Raw genomic sequence first — 25,262 nt, forward strand, 5'->3', positions numbered from 1 at the left:
CGCTCCTTAGGAAGGCTACAAAGATCTGTTCAAATGAGTAGCCGTGTTGGTCTGAAGGAGCACAAGAAAATCAGAGTCCAGTGGCACCTGTAAGGCCAACAAAGATTTATTCAAGGCGGGCGCATAGGCACACTTTGACAGTTTTATTTCTGACATGTCTTTGTAACCTACAAATGGGTTCGAGGGGTCTGATTGGCTGGTTTGGCAGGGAATTATCATGTGTCTGTGTGTGGATGCTGTGACACAGTTTACTAATGTAACAGGATTAACTTTTGCTTATATATTCCCACTGTCACGATGGCCAGCTCATAGTCTGAGGAAGAGCGCATGCACTCTAAAGCTCACGCCTGGAATAAATCTTTGTTGGTCTTAAAGGTGCCACTGGACTCACATTTTATTGCACAAAGAACGGTGTGGCTGAAAGGTCCAGCCAAGCACCTCAGAATTCTGGCACAAACAGCTTCGGCTTATATGTCATTTGTTGTGCTATGACTTCTGAAGCTCAACACAGACCTCTAGAGGGGTCGCTTCCACACAGCACCTCTCTTCCGGTTTTGTGGGGGGTTTTAGGAATCTCTACCTGATGTGCCTATTCCAGATCAGAGGCCACAGGCATACACAGCTTTAAAGGCTACTGTGTCCTTAGGCGGAACGAGCCTGGGATGGACATGGATAGATATCTCTGTAATCAGCTCCATCTCCTGCTGGGCTCATGTGGGCATCCTGGTTTGGAGCGCTTGGCTGCTGGCCCTGCAAGTTCCCATCTCCTTATCAGGCCGTTCCCAAATGTTCCGCTCCATGGCAACTTATGTCCATTTCAAAGATTCCTTCCGTAAAGCAGATCAGCAGATGGTGGGGATGTAGTTAATTAGAAGAAGAGTTGGTTCTTATATGCTGCTTTTCTCTCCCCGAAGGAGTCTCAAAGTGGCTTACAGTCGCCTTCCCTTTCCTCTCCCCACAACAGACCCCCTGTGAGGGAGGTGAAGCTGAGAGAGCCCTGAGATTACTGAAGAAGAAGATTTGGTTCTTATATGCTGCTTTTCTCTCCCTGAAGGAGTCTCAAAGCGGCTTACAATTGCCTTCCCTTTCCTCTCCCCACAACAGACCCCCTGTGAGGGAGGTGAGGCTGAGAGAGCCCTGATATTACTGAAGAAGAAGAGTTGGTTCTTATATGCTGCTTTTCTCTCCCCGAAGGAGTCTCAAAGCGGCTTACAGTTGCCTTCCCTTTCCTCTCCCCACAACAGACACCCTGTGAGGGAGGTGAGGCTGAGAGAGCCCTGATATTACTGAAGAAGAAGAGTTGGTTCTTATATGCTGCTTTTCTCTCCCCGAAGGAGTCTCAAAGCGGCTTACAGTTGCCTTCCCTTTCCTCTCCCCACAACAGACCCCCTGTGAGGGAGGTGAGGCTGAGAGAGCCCTGATATTACTGAAGAAGAGTTGGTTCTTATATGCTGCTTTTCTCTCCCCGAAGGAGTCTCAAAGCGGCTTACAGTCACCTTCCCTTTCCTCTCCTCACAACAGACACCCTGTGAGGGAGGTGAGGCTGAGCGAGCCCAGATATCACTGCTTGGTCACAACAGCTTTCTCCGTGCTGTGGGAGCCCATGGTCACCCAGCTGGCTGCATGTGGGGCAGGAGCGGGGAATCAAACCCAGCTCGCCAGATTACAAATCCGCACTCCTAACCACTACACCAAACTGGGATTGAGATTGTTGTTAAATATGCTTCAAAACTTATTCTCTAAACTGGGAGGAGGAAGAGGATGGGGGATCAGGGCTTTGTGACACAGGGAAGACTTCGAGTTAGCACGCATTTGAACTCGAGGAAGCCCCATAAGAACACATTGAAAAGGTCATCATACGCTATTCAGAAAGATGATTGTTATCCAAGGGACCAGTTAGATGTGTGTCTGCGCTGTATTTTAACTTTTGCAAGTAGCTCAAAAGCAACTGGAAAATATACTGACCACATGGAATGGATACAAGTCAGGATTGGTGCACAAGGAATTGCCTTCCTGCTGTTTTCTAGTGCTCCCCCCCTTTAAAGTGCTTTAAAACAGGGGTAGTCAACCTGTGGTCCTCCAGATCTTCATGGACTTACAATTCCCAAGAGCCCCTGCCAGCAAATGCTGGCAGGGGCTCATGGGAATTGTAGTCCATGAACATCTAGAGGACCACAGGTTGAATACCCCTGCTTTAAAACATCCTCCAACCCACCCTGGATTTTATGCACCTTCCCACAGAATAGCAGAGCTGCTCACTGGAGCAATCCAAAGATCACTCGAGTGGAACTTGCTGGCCCTCCTGTTCTCAGACTGTGTGTCTGGCGCTCCCTGGCAGATGCTAGACACAGTCCAAGGAGAGACTCCACCTGCCTCAAGAAATCTGGTCTGCACACCAGCAATTCAGATCTGGTGAAGGGTAAGCCATGAGAAGCAGAAGGGGAATCATTGTGTATCACGGGGTCGTGGCAGAGGCACATGGAATGAAGTTCACTGGTTGGTCATCGGTTGTACTACAAGCATTATCCAGTGCTCAGAGCTCCAATTCAGGAAACTGTAGATGACCAGGATGAGAATTGCATTTTCCCACAATTCCAGGCTATGCTTTGAATACTAGGGGGGGGGGGGATTTAAAGCAACCCCCCCCCCAAACCCTCTGATGCTCAAGACCAGTTTAGGTTGCCCAGCAAATGACCAATAACTGCTTTAGTTGTTAAATTGTTAATTTTGAGGAGAGAATGCAGCTCTTGGTTTTGACGTGTTTGTTTCAAAGGTGGGTAAGACTCCACTGTAGTACAATAAGGTGCACAGAAGCCTGCCTGATATGCTGTCTTCAATCAATCAAGCTTTATTTCACAGTCATTCAGAGCAAAATTCAGGTACAAATATGCCCTCTTTATTTCTCTGTAGCCACCAGAAAATTGAATCCACGAAGGCAGATTAAAACAGGCATGGTTTTCCCCACAAGCCTCTACCTATTTGCAAGAATGACAATGTGCTGAAATTAAACTAAACAGCCATTAATAATTTGAATGCCTCTGTTAGCCTGTTCCTTCTCCCCCCCCCCCCCCAAAAATACAACTTGGGCTGACAAGTTCATAAACAAAGTGCTGTATTTTCCTCCATGTCCACTTGGTCCTTTCAAGCCAACGTCCTCCAGGAGTTTTATGTCCAGAACTTCATTCCTGGGCATAAGATGGCCAGATTTAGTTTGGGACCTCCTATCTGAAATCACTCCAAGAGCTAATTGCCCCACTGGGGAAGCCTACTGAAGCCCATCACTACATGTAAGTTTCCCCAGCTGCACAAATAGCTGTTTTGAGTCAGGAAAATGGTGTGTACAGAGAGACGTAAGTTCCCTCTCCTCTGGGACACAGCCGCAATCTGCACATACCTGGGAATTAAGTCCTGACCGTGGAATTCTCTGGGCATATCTGGTCAAGGGGACTGGGGCAGACAGGTGGGAGATGGAGAGATGCAGCACAGGGGGAGGCACTCTGTCAATAGCTTCAAGGAGGACAGGAGGAAGGCAGGTGTGGCATTACCACTGAGGTGTGGCAGATCTCAAATGGCCCTCAGTTTTACTCATCCAAAAGAACTTCATGGGGGAAATTGATATTAAGGAGGAGGAGTGTTTCTACAAGTTTGCAACACAGGGAGCCAAGAGAAGATAACAGCACTGATTGACTCATGTCTATGGTCTTCTACAGCCTTCTCCACACAATTACAATGGCAGGATTTGAAAAACATTATTTTGAGGGAAGGAGAAAAGAGTACGATGGACCGGATGAATAGACATTAATTAGCAATGTCTGCAGTTGGTCCTTTTGTGAAAAGCAGGAGAGAGGACTGTCCATCTGGAGGATGGTGGCTTATCGTGACCCTGGAGGATTCTCCAGGCCACAGACGAGATGGTTTGCCTGAAGGACCTCCAAGTACCAACTAGCGCCAATATTCTGAGCTCCCAAGATTGGAGGAGAACAGGCTAGCCTGGCCCATCCAATTTAGGGACACACCGTAAACGCAGGGACAGCCAAAGAAGATCTGATCCAAAATTCAGTCCAAACTACAAATTGCAGCCCAAAATGGGGAGACGCATCTTCTTAACATGTCATCTGCCTTCATTCACAGTCTCAATGCAGCTAAAAATTATTGCTGCAGAAATCTTTATTAGAGCAGCAGAGATATTCGTAGCGCTGTCCATTCGTGGGCAGTATCCTTTTCGTTCCACAGGTCTTCAAATTGTCAACATAGCAGCTCAGCACTTTCCTTTCCAAGACGTTACCTAGAGTGGGGAAGACAAGGGGCAGCTTGGCGTTACCACTGATGTTAACTGCAGAAATACCCATCATTTCGAGAGGAAACATGCCCATTTGCGGGAGCACAGGCAGGATCTCTTCTAGCAAGAGAGAGGCTAAGGGCCCGGAGTGAAAAGGGAAGGCAATGCAACAGAGTCCCTAAATGTCATTTTTCCCTGTTTGGAATAAGATAAAGGTAAAGCTATCCCCTATGCAAGCACCGAGTCTCACGTGGGGATTTCTATGTTTTTACTATCGTAACCCACCGCGAGACAGTTTTTCTGGGAAATAAATCTAAGCAATAAATAAAGTAAAATAAAATAAAAATGCAAGCTCCTTTCCGTTTACACCACAGTGAGCCAAAGCAGAGCGAATGCACAGCAGGAAAGATTCCTACCTGAATAGAAGTTCGTGGCCATGCAGACGGCCCCCTTCATTTGGCACGTCTTCCCTGGAGGGAGGCAAGGCCGGCCTGGTTTCTCCACAGTGCAGGACTTGCATTTAATAGCAGTGACTGTCAAACACAGAAATGAGGACTTCAGAAACCATCATGTTGAGGTCAAGGAGGGCATGGTTTGTCAGTGTCATCAGGACGATTGATATTGCATTGAGGAGTCATTTCTCTCTTACTTAAGAACAGGGATAGATCGGCAGCCCCCAATTGTGTGAAAGCTCATCTGGGTTCTTTATTGTCCTGCTGACACGGGTCCTTTGTCTTCCAGAAATGCAGGTTAATAGGAGGAAGGGGTTGTGTTTCATAATCAATTGGAATTCTCACTTGGGCAACCGGGGACAGATTGCAGTAACAATATAAGGATATGAATCCTAGAAACATAGAGTTGGAAGGGGCCATACAGGCCATCTAGTCCAACCCCCTGCTCAACGCAGGATCAACCCTAAGCATCCTATAGCAATATGAAATCAGAGTCCAGTAGCACCTGTAAGACCAACAAAGATTTATTCAAGGCATGAGCTTTTGAGTGCAAGCACTCTTCCTCAGACTAAGAACTCCCTGCATGGGCTTGGTGGCAGCAGAAGCAGGAGATGGGGCTGGTGGCCCAAGGCCTGAATGCAGGGAGAGCCTTCAGCCACCAGCCCGTCTTCTGCTGCTGCTGCCGACCTTATGCAGGGAGTTCTTAGTCTGAGGAAGAGGGCTTGCTCTTCAAAGCTCACATTTTTGTTCATCTTAAAGGTGCAACTGGACTCTGGTTTTATTGTGCTACTCCAGACCAATACGGCTACTCACTTGAATATAAGCATATGGGCATTCCCATACATCCCCTCCTACAGGACTCCTCAAGTCGGCTGTGAAGGTGTGAAGGTTCAAGGGGGTGAAGATTCCGTGACGGTTCAAGGGGGTGGCAGGTTACAGTGGATGAGCGATAGGGTGGGAGTGCCCTGCATAGTGCAGGGGGTTGGACTAGATGACCCAGGAGGTCCCTTCCAATTCTATGATTCTGTGGGGGGCGGGGGTAGGGGGCCTACTTTTAATCAAATTCGAGGCCAGTAATGCCACATCATTCCCTGCTTTGAGGTCTTACCTCACTGCTCTCTGGCACTTACTGTCAGCATTTTCCCCTGAGCCCCATTCCAGTACCTGACATCACTTATGATGGGTGACAACTGTACGAAATGCTAGAGCAAGCTGATGTGGACACAGAGTTTGGCTTGCTGAGCTCATAGCCACAGGGTTTCTCTAGCCTTACCTTTTTGCCGGTGAGACTTACCTGGTTGGAGGCAGAGGAAAACACAGGCTGTCAGTAAGCAAGCCTGAGCCATGTGTGACCCCCAAAACCCCACAAGGAAGCTGTGCCCCATTGGATAGCCTTCAGGCAAGAAGAACCGACCCCTCTTGAGACAACAGCCAACCGGTTGATGCCCTGTCTATGGTGGCCACGCAGGACAGTCAGGTCAGCTTGCTGGCAGCAGAAGAGACTCAAGATCAGTCAAGAACGAGCTGTTTTATAAGGCCAGGAGGGACCTGATTGGCTCCTTCAGTCAATTGAATGAATTCGTTGGACCTGAAAGCTGAACTGATGACCCTTCCTGCCATCTGTAGAGATTACGCTGCAGAATCTGGCCAGCGATTTCCGCTGCTTGCCAGCTAATCTGGCGATAGGAGACCAGATATATTGTGTGTGCTTCATGAATTCGCTTCTTTGGAAGTTTCTGAGCAGAGGCTAGATAGTCATCTGACAGAAATGCTGATTTTTTTGAACTTCGGCAGATTGTGAGTGGGTGGGCAGGAAGGGATGTTTCAGTGTGTCTCTTGTGGCCTTTTCTTTGCATACCCATGGAATTGCTGGTCGCCACTATGGGATGGTAGGTGCATTTCCTCCAGGCCAGGCTGGATTCTGAAGATTTTTGGTGGGGGAATCACTTGGGCATGAAAGTGGGGTCACTGTGGGTGGGCAGGTAGTTGCGAATTTCCTGCATTCTGTGGGGGTTGGACTACTTGACCCTGGAGTTTCCCTCCAACACTCTGATTCTATTCTGTGCTTCTAGGTCTTCATATCCTGGTGACAGAATGCACTGAAGGTTCACACGCTCCTTAGGAAGGCTACAAAGATCTGTTCAAATGAGTAGCCATGTTGGTCTGAAGGAGCACAAGAAAATCAGAGTCCAGTGGCACCTGTAAGGCCAACAAAGATTTATTCAAGGCGGGCGCATAGGCACACTTTGACAGTTTTATTTCTGACATGTCTTTGTAACCTACAAATGGGTTCGAGGGGTCTGATTGGCTGGTTTGGCAGGGAATTATCATGTGTCTGTGTGTGGATGCTGTGACACAGTTTACTAATGTAACAGGATTAACTTTTGCTTATATATTCCCACTGTCACGATGGCCAGCTCATAGTCTGAGGAAGAGCGCATGCACTCTAAAGCTCACGCCTGGAATAAATCTTTGTTGGTCTTAAAGGTGCCACTGGACTCACATTTTATTGCACAAAGAACGGTGTGGCTGAAAGGTCCAGCCAAGCACCTCAGAATTCTGGCACAAACAGCTTCGGCTTATATGTCATTTGTTGTGCTATGACTTCTGAAGCTCAACACAGACCTCTAGAGGGGTCGCTTCCACACAGCACCTCTCTTCCGGTTTTGTGGGGGGTTTTAGGAATCTCTACCTGATGTGCCTATTCCAGATCAGAGGCCACAGGCATACACAGCTTTAAAGGCTACTGTGTCCTTAGGCGGAACGAGCCTGGGATGGACATGGATAGATATCTCTGTAATCAGCTCCATCTCCTGCTGGGCTCATGTGGGCATCCTGGTTTGGAGCGCTTGGCTGCTGGCCCTGCAAGTTCCCATCTCCTTATCAGGCCGTTCCCAAATGTTCCGCTCCATGGCCACTTATGTCCCTTTCAAAGATTCCTTCCGTAAAGCAGATCAGCAGATCGTGGGGATGTAGTTAATTAGAAGAAGAGTTGGTTCTTATATGCTGCTTTTCTCTCCCCGAAGGAGTCTCAAAGCGGCTTACAGTCGCCTTCCCTTTCCTCTCCCCACAACAGACCCCCTGTGAGGGAGGTGAGGCTGAGGGAGCCCTGAGATTACTGAAGAAGAAGAGTTGGTTCTTATATGCTGCTTTTCTCTCCCCGAAAGAGTCTCAAAGCGGCTTACAGTTGCCTTCCCTTTCCTCTCCCCTCAACAGACACCCTGTGAGGGAGGTGAGGCTGAGCGAGCCCTGAGATTACTGAAGAAGAAGAGTTGGTTCTTATATGCTGCTTTTCTCTCCCCGAAGGAGTCTCAAAGCGGCTTACAGTCGCCTTCCCTTTCCTCTCCCCACAACAGACCCCCTGTGAGGGAGGTGAGGCTGAGGGAGCCCTGAGATTACTGAAGAAGAAGAGTTGGTTCTTATATGCTGCTTGTCTCTCCCCGAAGGAGTCTCAAAGCGGCTTACAGTTGCCTTCCCTTTCCTCTCCCCTCAACAGACACCCTGTGAGGGAGGTGAGGCTGAGCGAGCCCTGAGATTACTGAAGAAGAAGAGTTGGTTCTTATATGCTGCTTTTCTCTCCCCGAAGGAGTCTCAAAGCGGCTTACGGTCACCTTCCCTTTCCTCTCCTCACAACAGACACCCTGTGAGGGAGGTGAGGCTGAGCGAGCCCAGATATCACTGCTTGGTCACAACAGCTTTCTCCGTGCTGTGGGGAGCCCATGGTCACCCAGCTGGCTGCATGTGGGGCAGGAGCGGGGAATCAAACCCAGCTCGCCAGATTACAAATCCGCACTCCTAACCACTGCACCAAACTGGGATTGAGATTGTTGTTAAATATGCTTCAAAACTTATTCTCTAAACTGGAAGGAGGAAGAGGATGGGGGATCAGGACTTTGTGACACAGGGAAGACTTTGAGTTAGCACGCATTTGAACTCGAGGAAGCCCCATAAGAACACATTGAAAAGGTCATCATACGCTATTCAGAAAGATGATTGTTATCCAAGGGACCAGTTAGATGTGTGTCTGCGCTGTGTTTTAACTTTTGCAAGTAGCTCAAAATCAACGGGAAAATATACTGACCACATGGAATGGATACAAGGCAGGATTGGTGCACAAGGAATTGCCTTCCTGCTGTTTTCTAGTGCTCCCCCCCCCCTTTTAAGTGCTTTAAAACAGGGGTAGCAAATGCTGGCAGGGGCTCATGGGAATTGTAGTCCATGAACATCTGGAGAACCGCAGGTTGACTACCCCTGCTTTAAAACATCCTCCAACCCACCCTGGATTTTATGCACCTTCCCACAGAATAGCAGAGCTGCTCACTGGAGCAATCCAAAGATCACTGGAGTGGAACTTGCTGGCCCTCCTGTTCTCAGACTGTGTGTCTGGCGCTCCCTGGCAGATGCTAGACACAGTTCAAGGAGAGACTCCACCTGCCTCAAGAAATCTGGTCTGCACACCAGCAATTCAGATCTGGTGAAGGGTAAGCCATGAGAAGCAGAAGGGGAATCATTGTGTATCACGGGGTCGTGGCAGAGGCACATGGAATGAAGTTCACTGGTTGGTCATCGGTTGTACTACAGGCATTATCCAGTGCTTAGAGCTCCAATTCAGGAAACTGTAGATGACCAGGATGAGAATTGCATTTTCCAACAATTCCAGGCTATGCTTTGAATACTAGGGGGGGGGGGGATTTAAAGCAACCCCCCCCCCAAAACCCTCTGATGCTCAAGACCAGTTTAGGTTGCCCAGCAAATGACTAACAACTGCTTTAGTTGTTAAATTGTTAATTTTGAGGAGAGAATGCAGTTCTTGGTTTTGACGTGTTTGTTTCAAAGGTGGGTAAGACTCCACTGCAGTCCAATAAGGTGCACAGAAGCCTGCCTGATATGCTGTCTTCAATCAATCAAGCTTTATTTCACAGTCATTCAGACCAAAATTCAGGTACAAATATGCCCTCTTTATTTCTCTGTAGCCACCAGAAAATTGAATCCACGAAGGCAGATTAAAACAGGCATGATTTTCCCCACAAGCCTCCACCTATTTGCAAGAATGACAATGTGCTGAAACTAAACTAAACAGCCATTAATAATTTGCATGGATCTTGTGTCCCTCTTAGCCTGTTCTTTCTCCCCACCCCCACCCCCCCAAAAATACAACTTGGGCTGACAAGTTCATAAACAAAGTGCTGTATTTTCCTCCAGGTCCACTTGGTCCTTCCAAGCCAACGTCCTCCAGGAGTTTTATGTCCAGAACTTCATTCCTGGGCATAAAATGGCCAGATTTAGTTTGGGACCTCCTATCTGAAATCACTCCAAGAGCTAATTGCCCCACTGGGAGGCCTACTGAAGCCCATCACTACATATAAGTTTCCCCAGCTGCACAAATAGCTGTTTTGAGTCAGGAAAGTGGTGTGTACAGAGAGACGTAAGCTCCCTCTCCTCTGGGACACAGCCGCAATCTGCACATACCTGGGAATTAAGTCCTGACCGTGGAATTCTCTGGGCATACCTGGTCAAGGGGACTGGGGCAGACAGGTGGGAGATGGAGAGATGAGGGCTTTGCTGCACTGGGGGAGGCACTCTGTCAATAGCTTCAAGGATGACAGGAGGAAGGCAGGTGTGGCATTACCACTGAGGTGTGGCAGATCTCAAATGGGCCTCAGTTTTACTCATCCAAAAGAACTTCATGGGGGAAATTGATATTAAGGAGGAGGAGTGTTTCTACAAGTTTGCAACACAGGGAACCAAGAGAAGATAACAGCACTGATTGACTAATGTCTATGGTCTTCTACAGCCTTCTCCACACAATTACAATGGCAGGATTTGAAAAACATTATTTTGAGGGAAGGAGAAAAGAGTACGATGGACCGGATGAATAGACATTAATTAGCAATGTCTGCAGTTGGTCCTTTTGTGAAAAGCAGGAGAGAGGACTGTCCATCTGGAGGATGGTGGCTGAAAGAGCCCTGAAGTCACGGTTGGCTTATCGTGACCCTGGAGGGTTCTCCAGGCCACAGACGAGATGGTTTGCCTGAAGGACCTCCAAGTACCAACTAGGGCCAATATTCTGAGCTCCCAAGATTGGAGGAGAGCAGGCTAGCCTGGGCCATCCAATTTAAGGACACACCGTAAACGCAGGAACAGCCAAAGAAGATCTGATCCAAAATTCAGTTGACCAGTATATACCCTAAAAACAAACTACAAATTGCAGCCCAAAATGGGGAGACGCGTCTTCTTAACATGACATCTGCCTTCATTCACAGTCTCAATGCAGCTACAAATTATTGTTGCAGTAATCTTTATTGGAGCAGCAGACATGTTCGTAGCGCTGTCCGCTCGTGGGCAGTATCCCTTTCTTTCCACAGGTCCTCACAGTGTCAACAAAGCAACTCAGCACTTTCCTTTCCAAGACGTTACCTAGAGTGGGGAAGACAAGGGGCAGCTTGGCGTTACCACTGGTGTTAACTGCAGAAATACCCATCATTTCGAGAGGAAACATGCCCATTTGCGGGAGCACAGGCAGGATCTCTTCTAGCAAGAGAGAGGCTAAGGGCCCGGAGTGAAAAGGGAAGGCAAAGCAACAGAGTCCCTAAATGTCACTTTTCCCTGTTTGGAATAAGATAAAGGTATAGCTATCCCCTATGCAAGCACCGAGTCTCACGTGGGGATTTCTATGTTTTTACTATCGTAACCCACCGAAAGACAGTTTTTCCGGGAAATAAATCTAAGCAATAAATAAAGTAAAATAAAATAAAAATGCAAGCTCCTTTCCGTTTACACCACAGTGAGCCAAAGCAGAGCGAATGCACAGCAGGGAAGATTCCTACCTGAATAGAACTTCATGGCCATGCAGACAGCCCCGTTCATTTGGCACGTCTTCCCTATAGGGATGCAAGGCTGGCCTGGTTTCTCCACAGTGCAGGATTTGCACTTAATAGCAGTGACTGTCAAACACAGAAATGAGGACTTCAGAAACCATCATGTTGAGGTCAAGGAGGGCATGGTGTGTCAGTGTCATCCGGACGATTGATATTGCATTGAGGAGTCATTTCTCTCTTACTTAAGAACAGGGATAGATCGGCAGCCCCCGATTGTGTGAAAGCTCATCTGGGTCCTTTATTGTCCTCCTGACATTCCCAGGGGACTGTAACCCTGACTAAACGGGTCCTTTGTCTTCCAGAAATGCAGGTTAATAGGAGGAAGGGGTTGTGTTTCATAATCAATTGGAATTCTGACTTGGGCAACCGGGGACAGATTGCAGTAACAATATAAGGACATGAATCCTAGAATCATAGAGTTGGTAGGGGCCATACAGGCCATCTAGTCCAACCCCCTGCTCAACGCAGGATCAGCCCTAAGCATCCTAAAGCAATATGAAATCAGACTAAGAACTTCCTCAGACTAAGAACTCCCTGCATGGGCTTGGTGGCAGCAGAAGCAGCAGATGGGGCTGGTGACTCAAGGCCCGAATGCAGGGAAAGCCTTAGAGCCACCAGCCCGTCTTCTGCTGCTGCTGCCGACCTTATGCAGGGAGTTCTTAGGGGCTTTTCGCACCGGGATCTTTGTAGCAAATTGGTTGCTGAATGAAAAATCGCCATTTAAAATAGTGGAATTCGTCGTTATGCATACCTGCCTTTGTAGTGGAATCCAGTTGCGTTTTGTAGCGTTTCCCACAGGCTTCCGGTCTCGGCAAAAATCGGTAGAAAGGAAGCACTCTTGCCAAGCTCGTCCCGCCCCTGGCCGTCAAGCAGCCAATGGGCAGCCGTTAGCATGCTCCCAAACAGCCCCTTTCCCTTTTAGAAAGTTTTTTTTTTAAAAAAACCAGACCCATTGCAACGAATCTGTGTTGATTCGTTGCAACGGAGAGACCCATCCAGCTGCCTGGTGTGTTTGAGCTGTCATTTATTTGTTGCCATGCTCCCTCCGAGTGAAACCCCCCCCCTCTCACGGGCCCGATTTTCGGCTGAATGAATGTGTCAAAAATAAAGGGAAAATACATCAGCAAACGGGCTTCTCTTGTTTGTGCTTAGTGACTGAAGGGGAGGGACTGAAGCCGGGGAAGCCTCTAAACAGAGGCTCGCTGGTGCGTTTATCCCCGCTCGCTCGGAGAAAAAAAAATGGCGATCGCTTCGCCGGAAGATCAGAGGAGAGAACCAGGGGGAGGGACTTTGTAGAAACCGCAACAATGTTAACGCACAGGTCTTTTTTGCTAGTGTTCCAGATTGGTTGCAGGAGTGTATCGCTTTCCGGAGGGTGAATCCACTTTTTGGATTTCCCTGAAAGCGCTACAAGGAAGCGCTTTTTGCAGATCGTTTTCAGGTGTGTGGCAGATTGTCAGCGACGTTGTGCATAACGGCAAATCAGTAGCGTTTTCAATTAGCAACCATTGTGCGATTTTGAAGGCGTGCGAAAAGCCCCTTAGTCTGAGGAAGAGTGCTTGCACTCCAAAGCTCACATTTTTGTTGGTCTTAAAGGTGCAACTGGACTCTGGTTTTATTGTGCTACTCCAGACCAACACGGCTACTCACTTGAATATAAGCATATGGGCATTCCCATACATCCCCTCCTACAGGACTCCTCAAGTCGGCTGTGAAGGTGTGAAGGTTCAAGGGGGTGAAGATTCCGTGACGGTTCAAGGGGGTGGCAGGTTACAGTGGATGAGCGATAGGGTGGGAGTGTCCTGCATAGTGCAGGGGGTTGGACTAGATGACCCAGGAGGTCCCTTCCAATTCTATGATTCTGTGGGGGGCGGGGGTAGGGGGCCTACTTTTAATCAAATTCGAGGCCAGTAATGCCACATCATTCCCTGCTTTGAGGTCTTACCTCACTGCTCTCTGGCACTTACTGTCAGCATTTTTCCCTGAGCCCCATTCCAGTACCTGACATCACTTATGATGGGTGACAACTGTACGAAATGCTAGAGCAAGCTGATGTGGACACAGAGTTTGGCTTGCTGAGCTCATAGCCACAGGGTTTCTCTAGCCTTACCTTTTTGCTGCTGAGACTTACCTGGTTGGAGGCAGAGGAAAACAAAGGCTGTCAGTAAGCAAGCCTGAGCCATGTGTGACCCCCAAAACCCCACAAGGAAGCTGTGCCCCATTGGATAGCCTTTAGGCAAGAAGAACCGACCCCTCTTGAGACAACAGCCAATCGGTTGATGCCCTGTCTACGGTGGCCACGCAGGACAGTCAGGTCAGCTTGCTGGCAGCAGAAGAGACTCAAGATCAGTCAAGAACGAGCTGTTTTATAAGGCCAGGAGGGACCTGATTGGCTCCTTCAGTCACTTGAATGAATTCGCTGGACCTGAAAGCTGAACTGATGACCCTTCCTGCCATCTGTAGAGATTACGCTGCAGAATCTGGCCAGCGATTTCCGCTGCTTGCCAGCTAATCTGGCGATAGGAGACCAGATATATTGTGTGTGCTTCATGAATTCTCTTCTTTGGAAGTTTCTGAGCAGAGGCTAGATAGTCATCTGACAGAAATGCTGATTTTTTTGAACTTCGGCAGATTGTGAGTGGGTGGGCAGGAAGGGATGTTTCAGTGTGTCTTTTGTGGCCTTTTCTTTGCATACCCAGGGAATTGCTGGTCGCCACTGTGGGATGGTAGGTGCATTTCCTCCAGGCCAGGCTGGATTCTGAAGATTTTTGGTGGGGGAATCACTTGGGCATGAAACTGGGGTCACTGTGGGTGGGCAGGTAGTTGTGAATTTCCTGCATTCTGTGGGGGTTGGACTACTTGACCCTGGAGTTTCCCTCCAACACTCTGATTCTATTCTGTGCTTCTAGGTCTTCATATCCTGGTGACAGAATGCACTGAAGGTTCACCCGCTCCTTAGGAAGGCTACAAAGATCTGTTCAAATGAGTAGCCGTGTTGGTCTGAAGGAGCACAAGAAAATCAGAGTCCAGTGGCACCTGCAAGGCCAACAAAGATTTCTTCAAGGCGGGCGCATAGGCACACTTTGACAGTTTTATTTCTGACATGTCTTTGTAACCTACAAATGGGTTCGAGGGGTCTGATTGGCTGGTTTGGCAGGGAATTATCATGTGTCTGTGTGTGGATGCTGTGACACAGTTTACTAATGTAACAGGATTAACTTTTGCTTATATATTCCCACTGTCACGATGGCCAGCTCATAGTCTGAGGAAGAGCGCATGCACTCGAAAGCTCACGCCTGGAATAAATCTTTGTTGGTCTTAAAGGTGCCGCTGGACTCACATTTTATTGCACAAAGAACGGTGTGGCTGAAAGGTCCAGCCAAGCACCTCAGAATTCTGGCACAAACAGCTTCGGCTTATATGTCATTTGTTGTGCTATGACTTCTGAAGCTCAACACAGACCTCTAGAGGGGTCGCTTCCACACAGCACCTCTCTTCCGGTTTTGTGGGGTTTTTTAGGAATCTCTACCTGATGTGCCTATTCCAAATCAGAGGCCACAGGCATACACAGCTTTAAAGGCTACTGTGTCCTTATGCGGAACGAGCCTGGGATGGACATGGATAGATATCTCTGTAATCAGCTCCATCTCCTGCTGGGCTCATGTGGGCATCCTGGTTTGGAGCGCTTGGCTGCTGGCCCTGCAAGTTCCCATCTCCTTATCAGGCCGTTCCCAAATGTTCCGCTCCATGGCCACTTATGTCCCTTTCAAAGATTCCTTCCGTAAAGCAGATCAGCAGATCGTGGGGATGTAGTTAATTAGAAGAAGAGTTGGTTCTTATATGCTGCTTTTCTCTCCCCGAAGGAGTCTCAAAGTGGCTTACAGTCGCCTTCCCTTTCCTCTCCCCACAACAGACCCCCTGTGAGGGAGGTGAAGCTGAGAGAGCCCTGAGATTACTGAAGAAGAAGATTTGGTTCTTATATGCTGCTTTTCTCTCCCCGAAGGAGTCTCAAAGCGGCTTACAGTTGCCTTCCCTTTCCTCTCCCCACAACAGACACCTTGTGAGGGAGGTGAGGCTGAGGGAGCCCTGAGATTACTGAAGAAGAAGATTTGGTTCTTATATGCTGCTTTTCTCTCCCCGAAGGAGTCTCAAAGCGGCTTACAGTTGCCTTCCCTTTCCTCTCCCCACAACAGACACCTTGTGAGGGTGGTGAGGCTGAGGGAGCCCTGAGATTACTGAAGAAGAAGAGTTGGTTCTTATATGCTGCTTTTCTCTCCCTGAAGGAGTCTCAAAGCGGCTTACAGTCACCTTCCCTTTCCTCTCCCCACAACAGACACCCTGTGAGGGAGGTGAGGCTGAGCGAGCCCAGATATCACTGCTTGGTCACAACAGCTTTCTCAGTGCTGTGGGGAGCCCATGGTCACCCAGCTGGCTGCATGTGGGGCAGGAGCGGGGAATCAAACCCAGCTCACCAGATTACAAATCCGCACTCCTAACCACTACACCAAACTGGGATTGAGATTGTTGTTAATCATGCTTCAAAACTTATTCTCTAAACTGGGAGGAGGAAGAGGATGGGGGATCAGGGCTTTGTGACACAGGGAAGACTTCGAGTTAGCACGCAATTGAACTCGAGGAAGCCCCATAAGAACACATTGAAAAGGTCATCATACGCTATTCAGAAAAAAAGATTGTTATCCAAGGGACCAGTTAGATGTGTGTCTGCGCTGTATTTTAACTTTTGCAAGTAGCTCAAAAGCAACTGGAAAATATACTGACCACATGGAATGGATACAAGGCAGGATTGGTGCACAAGGAATTGCCTTCCTGCTGTTTTCTAGTGCTCCCCCCTTTAAAGTGCTTTAAAACAGGGGTAGTCAACCTGTGGTCCTCCAGATCTTCATGGACTTACAATTCCCAAGAGCCCCTGCCAGCAAATGGTGGCAGGGGCTCATGGGAATTGTAGTCCATGAACATCTAGAGGACCACAGGTTGAATACCCCTGCTTTAAAACATCCTCCAACCCACCCTGGATTTTATGCCCCTTCCCACAGAATAGCAGAGCTGCTCACTGGAGCAATCCAAAGATCACTGGAGTGGAACTTGCTGGCCCTCCTGTTCTCAGACTGTGTGTCTGGCGCTCCCTGGCAGATGCTAGACACAGTTCAAGGAGAGACTCCACTTGCCTCAAGAAATCTGGTCTGCACACCAGCAATTCAGATCTGGTGAAGGGTAAGCCATGAGAAGCAGAAGGGGAATCATTGTGTATCACGGGGTCGTGGCAGAGGCACATGGAATGAAGTTGGTCATCGGTTGTACTACAGGCATTATCCAGTGCTTAGAGCTCCAATTCAGGAAACTGTAGATGACCAGGATGAGAATTGCATTTTCCAACAATTCCAGGCTATGCTTTGAATACTAGGGGGGGGGGGGGGATTTAAAGCAACCCCCCCCCCCAAAACCCTCTGATGCTCAAGACCAGTTTAGGTTGCCCAGCAAATGACCAACAACTGCTTTAGTTGTTAAATTGTTAATTTTGAGGAGAGAATGCAGTTCTTGGTTTTGACGTGTTTGTTTCAAAGGTGGGTAAGACTCCACTGCAGTCCAATAAGGTGCACAGAAGCCTGCCTTATATGTTGTCTTCAATCAGTCAAGCTTTATTTCACAGTCATTTAGAACAAAATTCAGGTACAAATATGCCCTCTTTATTTCTCTGTAGCCACCAGAAAATTGAATCCACGAAGGCAGATTAAAACAGGCATGATTTTCCCCACAAGCCTCCACCTATTTGCAAGAATGACAATGTGCTGAAATTAAACTAAACAGCCATTAATAATTTGAATGCCTCTGTTAGCCTGTTCCTTCTCCCCACCCCACCCCCCCAAAAATACAACTTGGGCTGACAAGTTCATAAACAAAGTGCTGTATTTTCCTCCATGTCCACTTGGTCCTTCCAAGCCAACGTCCTCCAGGAGTTTTATGTCCAGAACTTCATTCCTGGGCATAAAATGGCCAGATTTAATTTGGGACCTCCTATCTGAAATCACTCCAAGAGCTAATTGCCCCACTGGGAGGCCTACTGAAGCCCATCACTACATGTAAGTTTCCCCAGCTGCACAAATAGCTGTTTTGGGTCAGGAAAGTGGTGTGTACAGAGAGACGTAAGCTCCCTCTCCTCTGGGACACAGCCGCAATCTGCACAGACCTGGGAATTAAGTCCTGACCGTGGAATTCTCTGGGCATACCTGGTCAAGGGGACTGGGGCAGACAGGTGGGAGATGGAGAGATGAGGGCTTTGCAGCACTGGGGGAGGCACTCTGTCAATAGCTTCAAGGAGGACAGGAGGAAGGCAGGTGTGGCATTACCACTGAGGTGTGGCAGATCTCAAATGGGCCTCAGTTTTACTCATCCAAAAGAACTTCATGGGGGAAATTGATATTAAGGAGGAGGAGTGTTTCTACAAGTTTGCAACACAGGGAGCCAAGAGAAGATAACAGCACTGATTGACTCATGTCTATGGTCTTCTACAGCCTTCTCCACACAATTACAATGGCAGGATTTGAAAAACATTATTTTGAGGGAAGGAGAAAAGAGTACGATGGACCGGATGAATAGACATTAATTAGCAATGTCTGCAGTTGGTCCTTTTGTGAAAAGCAGGAGAGAGGACTGTCCATCTGGAGGATGGTGGCTGAAAGAGCCCTGAAGTCACGGTTGGCTTATCGTGACCCTGGAGGGTTCTCCAGGCCACAGAAGAGATGGTTTGCCTGAAGGACCTCCAAGTACCAACTAGGGCCAATATTCTGAGCTCCCAAGATTGGAGGAGAACAGGCTAGCCTGGCCCATCCAATTTAGGGACACACCGTAAACGCAGGGACAGCCAAAGAAGATCTGATCCAAAATTCAGTTGACCAGTATATACCCTAAAAACAAACTACAAATTGCAGCCCAAAATGGGGAGACGAGTCTTCTTAACATGACATCTGCCTTCATTCACAGTCTCAATGCAGCTACAAATCATTGCTGCAGAAATCTTTATTGAAGCAGCAGACATGTTCGTAGTGCTTTCCACTCGTGGGCAGTATGCCTTTCCTTCCACAGGTCCTAACAGTGTCAACAAAGCAGTTCAGCACTTTCCTTTCCAAGACGTTACCTAGAATGGGGAAGACAAGGGGCAGCTTGGCGTTACCACTGATGTTAACTGCAGAAATACCCGTCATTTCGAGAGGAAACATGCCCATTTGCGGGAGCACAGGCAGGATCTCTTCTAGCAAGAGAGAGGCTAAGGGCCCGGAGTGAAAAGGGAAGGCAATGCAACAGAGTCCCTAAATGTCACTTTTCCCTGTTTGGAATAAGATAAAGGTAAAGCTATCCCCTATGCAAGCACCGAGTCTCACGTGGGAATTTCTGTGTTTTTACTATTGAGACAGTTATTCCGGGAAATAAATCTAAGCAATAAATAAAGTAAAATAAAATAAATATGCAAGCTCCTTTCCGTTTACACCACAGTGAGCCAAAGCAGAGCGAATGCACAGCAGGGAAGATTCCTACCTGAATAGAACTTCATGGCCATGCAGACGGCCCCGTCCATTTGGCACGTCTTCCCTGGAGGGAGGCAAGGCTGGCCTGGTTTCTCCACAGTGCAGGACTTGCACTTAATAGCAGTGACTGTCAAACACAGAAATGAGGACTTCAGAAACCATCATGTTGAGGTCAAAGAGGGCATGGTTTGTCAGTGTCATCCGGACGATTGATATTGCATTGAGGAGTCATTTCTCTCTTACTTAAGAACAGGGATAGATCGGCAGCCCCCGATTGTGTGAAAGCTCATCTGGGTTCTTTATTGTCCTGCTGACATTCCCAGGGGACTGTAACCCTGACTAAACGGGTCCTTTGTCTTCCAGAAATGCAGGTTAATAGGAGGAAGGGGTTGTGTTTCATAATCAATTGGAATTCTCACTTGGGCAACCGGGGACAGATTGCAGTAACAATATAAGGATATGAATCCTAGAAACATAGAGTTGGAAGGGGCCATACAGGCCATCTAGTCCAACCCCCTGCTCAACGCAGGATCAGCCCTAAGCATCCTAAAGCAATATGAAATCAGACTAAGAACTTCCTCAGACTAAGAACTCCCTGCATGGGCTTGGTGGCAGCAGAAGCAGCAGATGGGGCTGGTGGCCCAAGGCCTGAATGCAGGGAGAGCCTTCAGCCACCAGCCCGTCTTCTGCTGCTGCTGCCGACCTTATGCAGGGAGTTCTTAGTCTGAGGAAGAGTGCTTGCACTCCAAAGCTCACATTTTTGTTGGTCTTAAAGGTGCAACTGGACTCTGGTTTTATTGTGCTGCTCCAGACCAACACGGCTACTCACTTGAATATAAGCATATGGGCATTCCCATACATCCCCTCCTACAGGACTCCTCAAGTCGGCTGTGAAGGTGTGAAGGTTCAAGGGGGTGAAGATTCCGTGACGGTTCAAGGGGGTGGCAGGTTACAGTGGATGAGCGATTGGGTTGGGAGTGCCCTGCATAGTGCAGGGGTTGGACTAGATGACCCAGGAGGTCCCTTCCAATTATATGATTCTGTGGGGGGAGGGGGTAGCGGGCTTACTTTTAATCAAATTCGAGGCCAGTAATGCCACATCATTCCCTTCTTTGAGGTCTTACCTCACTGCTCTCTGGCAATTACTATCAGCATTTTTCCCTGAGTCCCATTCCAGTACCTGACATCACTTATGATGGGTGACAACTGTACGAAATGCTAGAGCAAGCTGATGTGGACACAGAGTTTGGCTTGCTGAGCTCATAGCCACAGGGTTTCTCTAGCTTTACCTTTTTGCCGTTGAGACTTACCTGGTTGGAGGCAGAGGAAAACACAGGCTGTCAGTAAGCAAGCCTGAGCCATGTGTGACCCCCAAAACCCCACAAGGAAGCTGTGCCCCATTGGATAGCCTTCAGGCAAGAAGAACCAACCCCTCTTGAGACAACAGCCAACCGGTTGATGCCCTGTCCACGGTGGCCACGCAGGACAGTCAGGTCAGCTTGCTGGCAGCAGAAGAGACTCAAGACCAGTCAAGAAAAAGCTGTTATATAAGGCCAGGAGGGACCTGATTGGCTCCTTTAGTCATTTGAAAGAATCCGTTGGACCTGAAAGCTGAACTGATGACCCTTCCAGCCATCTGTAGAGATTACGCTGCAGAATCTGGCCAGCGATTTCCGCTGCTGGCCAGCTAATCTGGCGATAGGAGACCAGATATATTGTGTGTGCTTCCTGAATTCTCTTCTTTGGAAGTTTTTAAGCAGAGGCTAGATAGTCACAGACCCGTTTGCTCGTTTATTTTCCCTTTAATTTTCACTAGGGGCGCCCATGCGGGGGGGGGTATTTTTTTTTCACTCAGGGGGAGCGTGGCAACGATGAAACGGCAGCTCAAACACTACCTGCTAGCTGCAACGAATCAACACACGTTGTTAAATTGTTCATTCAGCCTGGAGAAAAGGAGGTTGAGAGGGGACATGATAGCCCTCTTTAAGTATTTGAAAGGTTGTCACTTGGAGGAGGGCAGGACGCTGTTTCTGCTGGCTGCAGAGGAGAGGACATGCAGTAATGGGTTTAAACTACAAGTTCAATGATATAGGCTAGATATCAGGGGAAAAAATTCACAGTCAGAGTAGTTCAGCAGTGGAAAAGGCTGCCTAAGGAGGTGGTGAGCTCCCCCTCACTGGCAGTCTTCAAGCAAAGGTTGGATACACACTTTTCTTGGATGCTTTAGGATGCTTAGGGCTAATCCTGCGTTGAGCAGGGGGTTGGACTAGATGGCCTGTATGGCCCCTTCCAACTCTATGATTCTATGATTCATTTTGAGGAGAGAATGCAGCTCTTGGTTTTGACGTGTTTGTTTCAAAGGTGAGTAAGACTCCACTGCAGTCCAATAAGGTGCACAGGAGCCTGCCTGATGCTGTCTTCAATCAATCAAGCTTTATTTCTCAGTCATTCAGACCAAAATTCAGGTACAAATATGCCCTCTTTGTTTCAAAATACAGGTACAAATATGCCCTCTTTGTTTCTCTCTGCAACCAGAAAACTGAATCCACGAAGGCAGATTAAAACAGGCATGATTTTCCCCACAAGCCTCCACCTATTTGCAAGAATGACTCTTTTCTTTTCTCCTTCCCTCAAAATAATGTTTTTCAAATCCTGCCATTGTAATTGTGTGGAGAAGGCTGTAGAAGACCATAGACATGAGTCAATCAGTGCTGTTATCTTCTCTTGGCTCCCTGTGTTGCAAACTTGTAGAAACACTCCTCCTCCTTAATATCAATTTCCCCCATGAAGTTCTTTTGGATGAGTAAAACTGAGGGCCATTTGAGATCTGCCACACTTCAGTAGTAATGCCACACCTGCCTTCCTCCTGTCCTCCTCGAAACTATTGACAGAGTGCCTCCCCCTGTGCTGCATCTCTCCATCTCCCACCTGTCTGCCCCAGTCCACTTGACCAGATATGCCCAGAGAATTCCACAGTCAGGACTTAATTCCCAGGTATGAGCAGATTGCGGCTGTGTCCCAGAGGAGAGGGAACTTACGTCTCTCTGTACACACCATTTTCCTGACTCAAAACAGCTATTTGTGCAGCTGGGGAAACTTACATGTAGTGATGGGCTTCAGTAGGCCTCCCAGTGGGGCAATTAGCTCTTGGAGTGATTTCAGATAGGAGGTCCCAAACTAAATCTGGCCATCTTATGCCCAGGAATGAAGTTCTGGACATAAAACTCCTGGAGGACGTTGGCTTGAAAGGACCAAGTGGACATGGAGGAAAATACAGCACTTTGTTTATGAACTTGTCAGCCCAAGTTGTATTTTGGGGGGGGGGGGTGGGGGGGGGAGAAGGAACAGGCTAACAGAGGCATTCAAATTATTAATGGCTGTTTAGTTTAATTTCAGCACATTGTCATTCTTCCAAATAGGTAGAGGCTTGTGGGGAAAACCATGCCTGTTTTAATCTGCCTTCGTGGATTCAATTTTCTGGTGGCTACAGAGAAATAAAGAGGGCATATTTGTACCTGAATTTTGGTCTGAATGACTGTGAAATAAAGCTTGATTGATTGAAGACAGCATATCAGGCAGGCTTCTGTGCACCTTATTGGACTGCAGTGGAGTCTTACCCACCTTTGAAACAAACACGTCAAAACCAAGAGCTGCATTCTCTCCTCAAAATTAACAATTTAACAACTAAAGCAGTTGTTGGTCATTTGCTGGGCAACCTAAACTGGTCTTGAGCATCAGAGGGTTTGGGTATTCAAAGCCTAGTATTCAAAGCATAGCCTGGAATTGTTGGAAAATGCAATTCTCATCCTGGTCATCTACAGTTTCCTGAATTGGAGCTCTAAGCACTGGATAATGCCTGTAGTACAACCGATGACCAACCAGTGAACTTCATTCCATGAGCCTCTGCCACGACCCCGTGATACACAATGTTTCCCCTTCTGCTTCTCATGGCTTACCCTTCACCAGATCTGAATTGCTGGTGTGCAGACCAGATTTCTTGAGGCAGGTGGAGTCTCTCCTTGAACTGTGTCTAGCATCTGCCAGGGAGCGCCAGACACACAGTCTGAGAACAGGAGGGCCAGCAAGTTCCACTCCAGTGATCTTTGGATTGCTCCAGTGAGCAGCTCTGCTATTCTGTGGGAAGGTGCATAAAATCCAGGGTGGGTTGTAGGATGTTTTAAAGCAGGGGTATTCAACCTGTGGTCCTCTAGATGTTCATGGACTACAATTCCCATGAGCCCCTGCCAGCATTTGTTGGCAGGGGCTCTTGGGAATTGTAAGTCCATGAAGATCTGGAAGACCACAGGTTGACTACCCCTGTTTTAAAGCACTTTAAAAGGGGGGGAGCACTAGAAAACAGCAGGAAGGCAATTCCTTGTGCACCAATCCTGCCTTGTATCCATTCCATGTGGTCAGTATATTTTCCAGTTGCTTTTGAGCTACTTGCAAAAGTTAAAATACAGCGCAGACACACATCTAACTGGTCCCTTGGATAACAATCATCTTTCTGAATAGCGTATGATGACCTTTTCAATGTGTTCTTATGGGGCTTCCTCGAGTTCAAATGCGTGCTAACTCGAAGTCTTCCCTGTGTCACAAAGCCCTGATCCCCCATCCTCTTCCTCCTCCCAGTTTAGAGAATAAGTTTTGAAGCATATTTAACAACAATCTCAATCCCAGTTTGGTGTAGTGGTTAGGAGTGCGGATTTGTAATCTGGCGAGCTGGGTTTGATTCCCCGCTCCTGCCCCACATGCAGCCAGCTGGGTGACCATGGGCTCCCCATAGCACGGAGAAAGCTGTTTGGCCAAGCAGTGATATCTGGGCTCGCTCAGCCTCACCTCCCTCACAGGGTGTCTGTTGTGAGGAGAGGAAAGGGAAGGTGACTGTAAGCCGCTTTGAGACTCCTTCGGGGAGAGAAAAGCAGCATATAAGAACCAACTCTTCTTCTTCAGTAATCTCAGGGCTCCCTCAGCCTCATCTCCCTCACAGGCTGTCTGTTGAGGGGAGAGGAAAGGGAAGGCGACTGTAAGCCGCTTTGAGACTCCTTCGGGGAGAGAAAAGCAGCATATAAGAACCAGCTCTTCTTCAGTAATATCAGGGCTCTCTCAGCCTCACCTCCCTCACAGGGTGTCTGTTGTGGGGAGAGGAAAGGGAAGGCAACTGTAAGCCGCTTTGAGACTCCTTCGGGGAGAGAAAAGCAGCATATAAGAACCAACTCTTCTTCTTCAGTAATCTCAGGGCTCCCTCAGCCTCACCTCCCTCACAGGGGGTCTGTTGTGGGGAGAGGAAAGGGAAGGCGACTGTAAGCCGCTTTGAGACTCCTTCGGGGAGAGAAAAGCAGCATATAAGAACCAAATCTTCTTCTTCAGTAATCTCAGGGCTCTCTCAGCTTCACCTCCCTCACAGGGGGTCTGTTGTGGGGAGAGGAAAGGGAAGGCGACTGTAAGCCACTTTGAGACTCCTTCGGGGAGAGAAAAGCAGCATATAAGAACCAACTCTTCTTCTAATTAACTACATCCCCACGATCTGCTGATCTGCTTTACGGAAGGAATCTTTGAAAGGGACATAAGTGGCCATGGAGCGGAACATTTGGGAACGGCCTGATAAGGAGATGGGAACTTGCAGGGCCAGCAGCCAAGCGCTCCAAACCAGGATGCCCACATGAGCCCAGCAGGAGATGGAGCTGATTACAGAGATATCTATCCATGTCCATCCAAGGCTCGTTCCGCCTAAGGACACAGTAGCCTTTAAAGCTGTGTATGCCTGTGGCCTCTGATTTGGAATAGGCACATCAGGTAGAGATTCCTAAAAACCCCCACAAAACCGGAAGAGAGGTGCTGTGTGGAAGCGACCCCTCTAGAGGTCTGTGTTGAGCTTCAGAAGTCATAGCACAACAAATGACATATAAGCCGAAGCTGTTTGTGCCACAATTCTGAGGTGCTTGGCTGGACCTTTCAGCCACACCGTTCTTTGTGCAATAAAATGTGAGTCCAGCGGCACCTTTAAGACCAACAAAGATTTATTCCAGGCGTGAGCTTTCGAGTGCATGCGCTCTTCCTCAGACTATGAGCTGGCCATCGTGACAGTGGGAATATATAAGCAAAAGTTAAT

The 25,262-nt window shown here is 48.1% G+C and overlaps 2 protein-coding genes across 4 annotated transcripts; both read right to left on the bottom strand.

The window, feature by feature from the left end:
• Positions 1-3,070: 3,070 nt before the first annotated feature.
• Positions 3,071-6,200, bottom strand: LOC143834532 (uncharacterized). The gene is made up of 3 exons (XM_077331348.1): positions 6,026-6,200; positions 4,696-4,812; positions 3,071-4,285 (listed from the first exon to the last, which is right to left on the bottom strand). The coding sequence occupies exons 1-3, from the start codon at positions 6,114-6,116 to the stop codon at positions 4,143-4,145; spliced, it is 351 nt and encodes a 116-aa protein (XP_077187463.1). The 5' UTR covers positions 6,117-6,200; the 3' UTR covers positions 3,071-4,142.
• Positions 6,201-10,967: 4,767 nt separating this feature from the next.
• Positions 10,968-20,638, bottom strand: LOC143834533 (uncharacterized). Of its 3 annotated transcripts, none has more exons than XR_013229803.1 (3): positions 13,741-13,764; positions 11,559-11,675; positions 10,968-11,148 (listed from the first exon to the last, which is right to left on the bottom strand). XR_013229803.1 is itself a non-coding variant. In XM_077331349.1 (3 exons), exons 1-3 carry the CDS (start codon positions 20,549-20,551, stop codon positions 11,006-11,008), a joined length of 351 nt encoding a protein of 116 aa, XP_077187464.1. In that variant the 5' UTR covers positions 20,552-20,638; the 3' UTR covers positions 10,968-11,005. The 3 variants fall into 3 exon arrangements, 2 of the variants coding, with proteins under 2 accessions (XP_077187464.1, XP_077187465.1); XM_077331349.1 differs by lacking the exon at positions 13,741-13,764 and adding an exon at positions 20,461-20,638; XM_077331350.1 differs by lacking the exons at positions 10,968-11,148; positions 11,559-11,675; positions 13,741-13,764 and adding exons at positions 17,511-18,762; positions 19,161-19,277; positions 20,461-20,638.
• Positions 20,639-25,262: the final 4,624 nt, after the last annotated feature.

Source organism: Paroedura picta, chromosome 3 (genome assembly GCF_049243985.1).
Source record: "Paroedura picta isolate Pp20150507F chromosome 3, Ppicta_v3.0, whole genome shotgun sequence".
NCBI classification, from domain to species: domain Eukaryota; kingdom Metazoa; phylum Chordata; class Lepidosauria; order Squamata; family Gekkonidae; genus Paroedura; species Paroedura picta.

Bases quoted from the DNA above. Each gene is read 5' to 3' on its own strand.
- LOC143834533 (XM_077331349.1), bottom strand. From the start codon at position 20,551: ATGGGGCACAGCTTCCTTGTGGGGTTTTGGGGGTCACACATGGCTCAG. The intron at 11,676-20,460 runs GTAAGTCTCAAC...TGTGTTTGACAG, and splicing joins TTTCCTCTGCCTCCAACCAG to TCACTGCTATTAAGTGCAAA. The intron at 11,149-11,558 runs GTAGGAATCTTC...TCCCCACTCTAG, and splicing joins GGCCATGAAGTTCTATTCAG to GTAACGTCTTGGAAAGGAAA.
- LOC143834532 (XM_077331348.1), bottom strand. From the start codon at position 6,116: ATGGGGCACAGCTTCCTTGTGGGGTTTTGGGGGTCACACATGGCTCAG. The intron at 4,813-6,025 runs GTAAGTCTCACC...TGTGTTTGACAG, and splicing joins TTTCCTCTGCCTCCAACCAG to TCACTGCTATTAAATGCAAG. The intron at 4,286-4,695 runs GTAGGAATCTTT...TCCCCACTCTAG, and splicing joins GGCCACGAACTTCTATTCAG to GTAACGTCTTGGAAAGGAAA.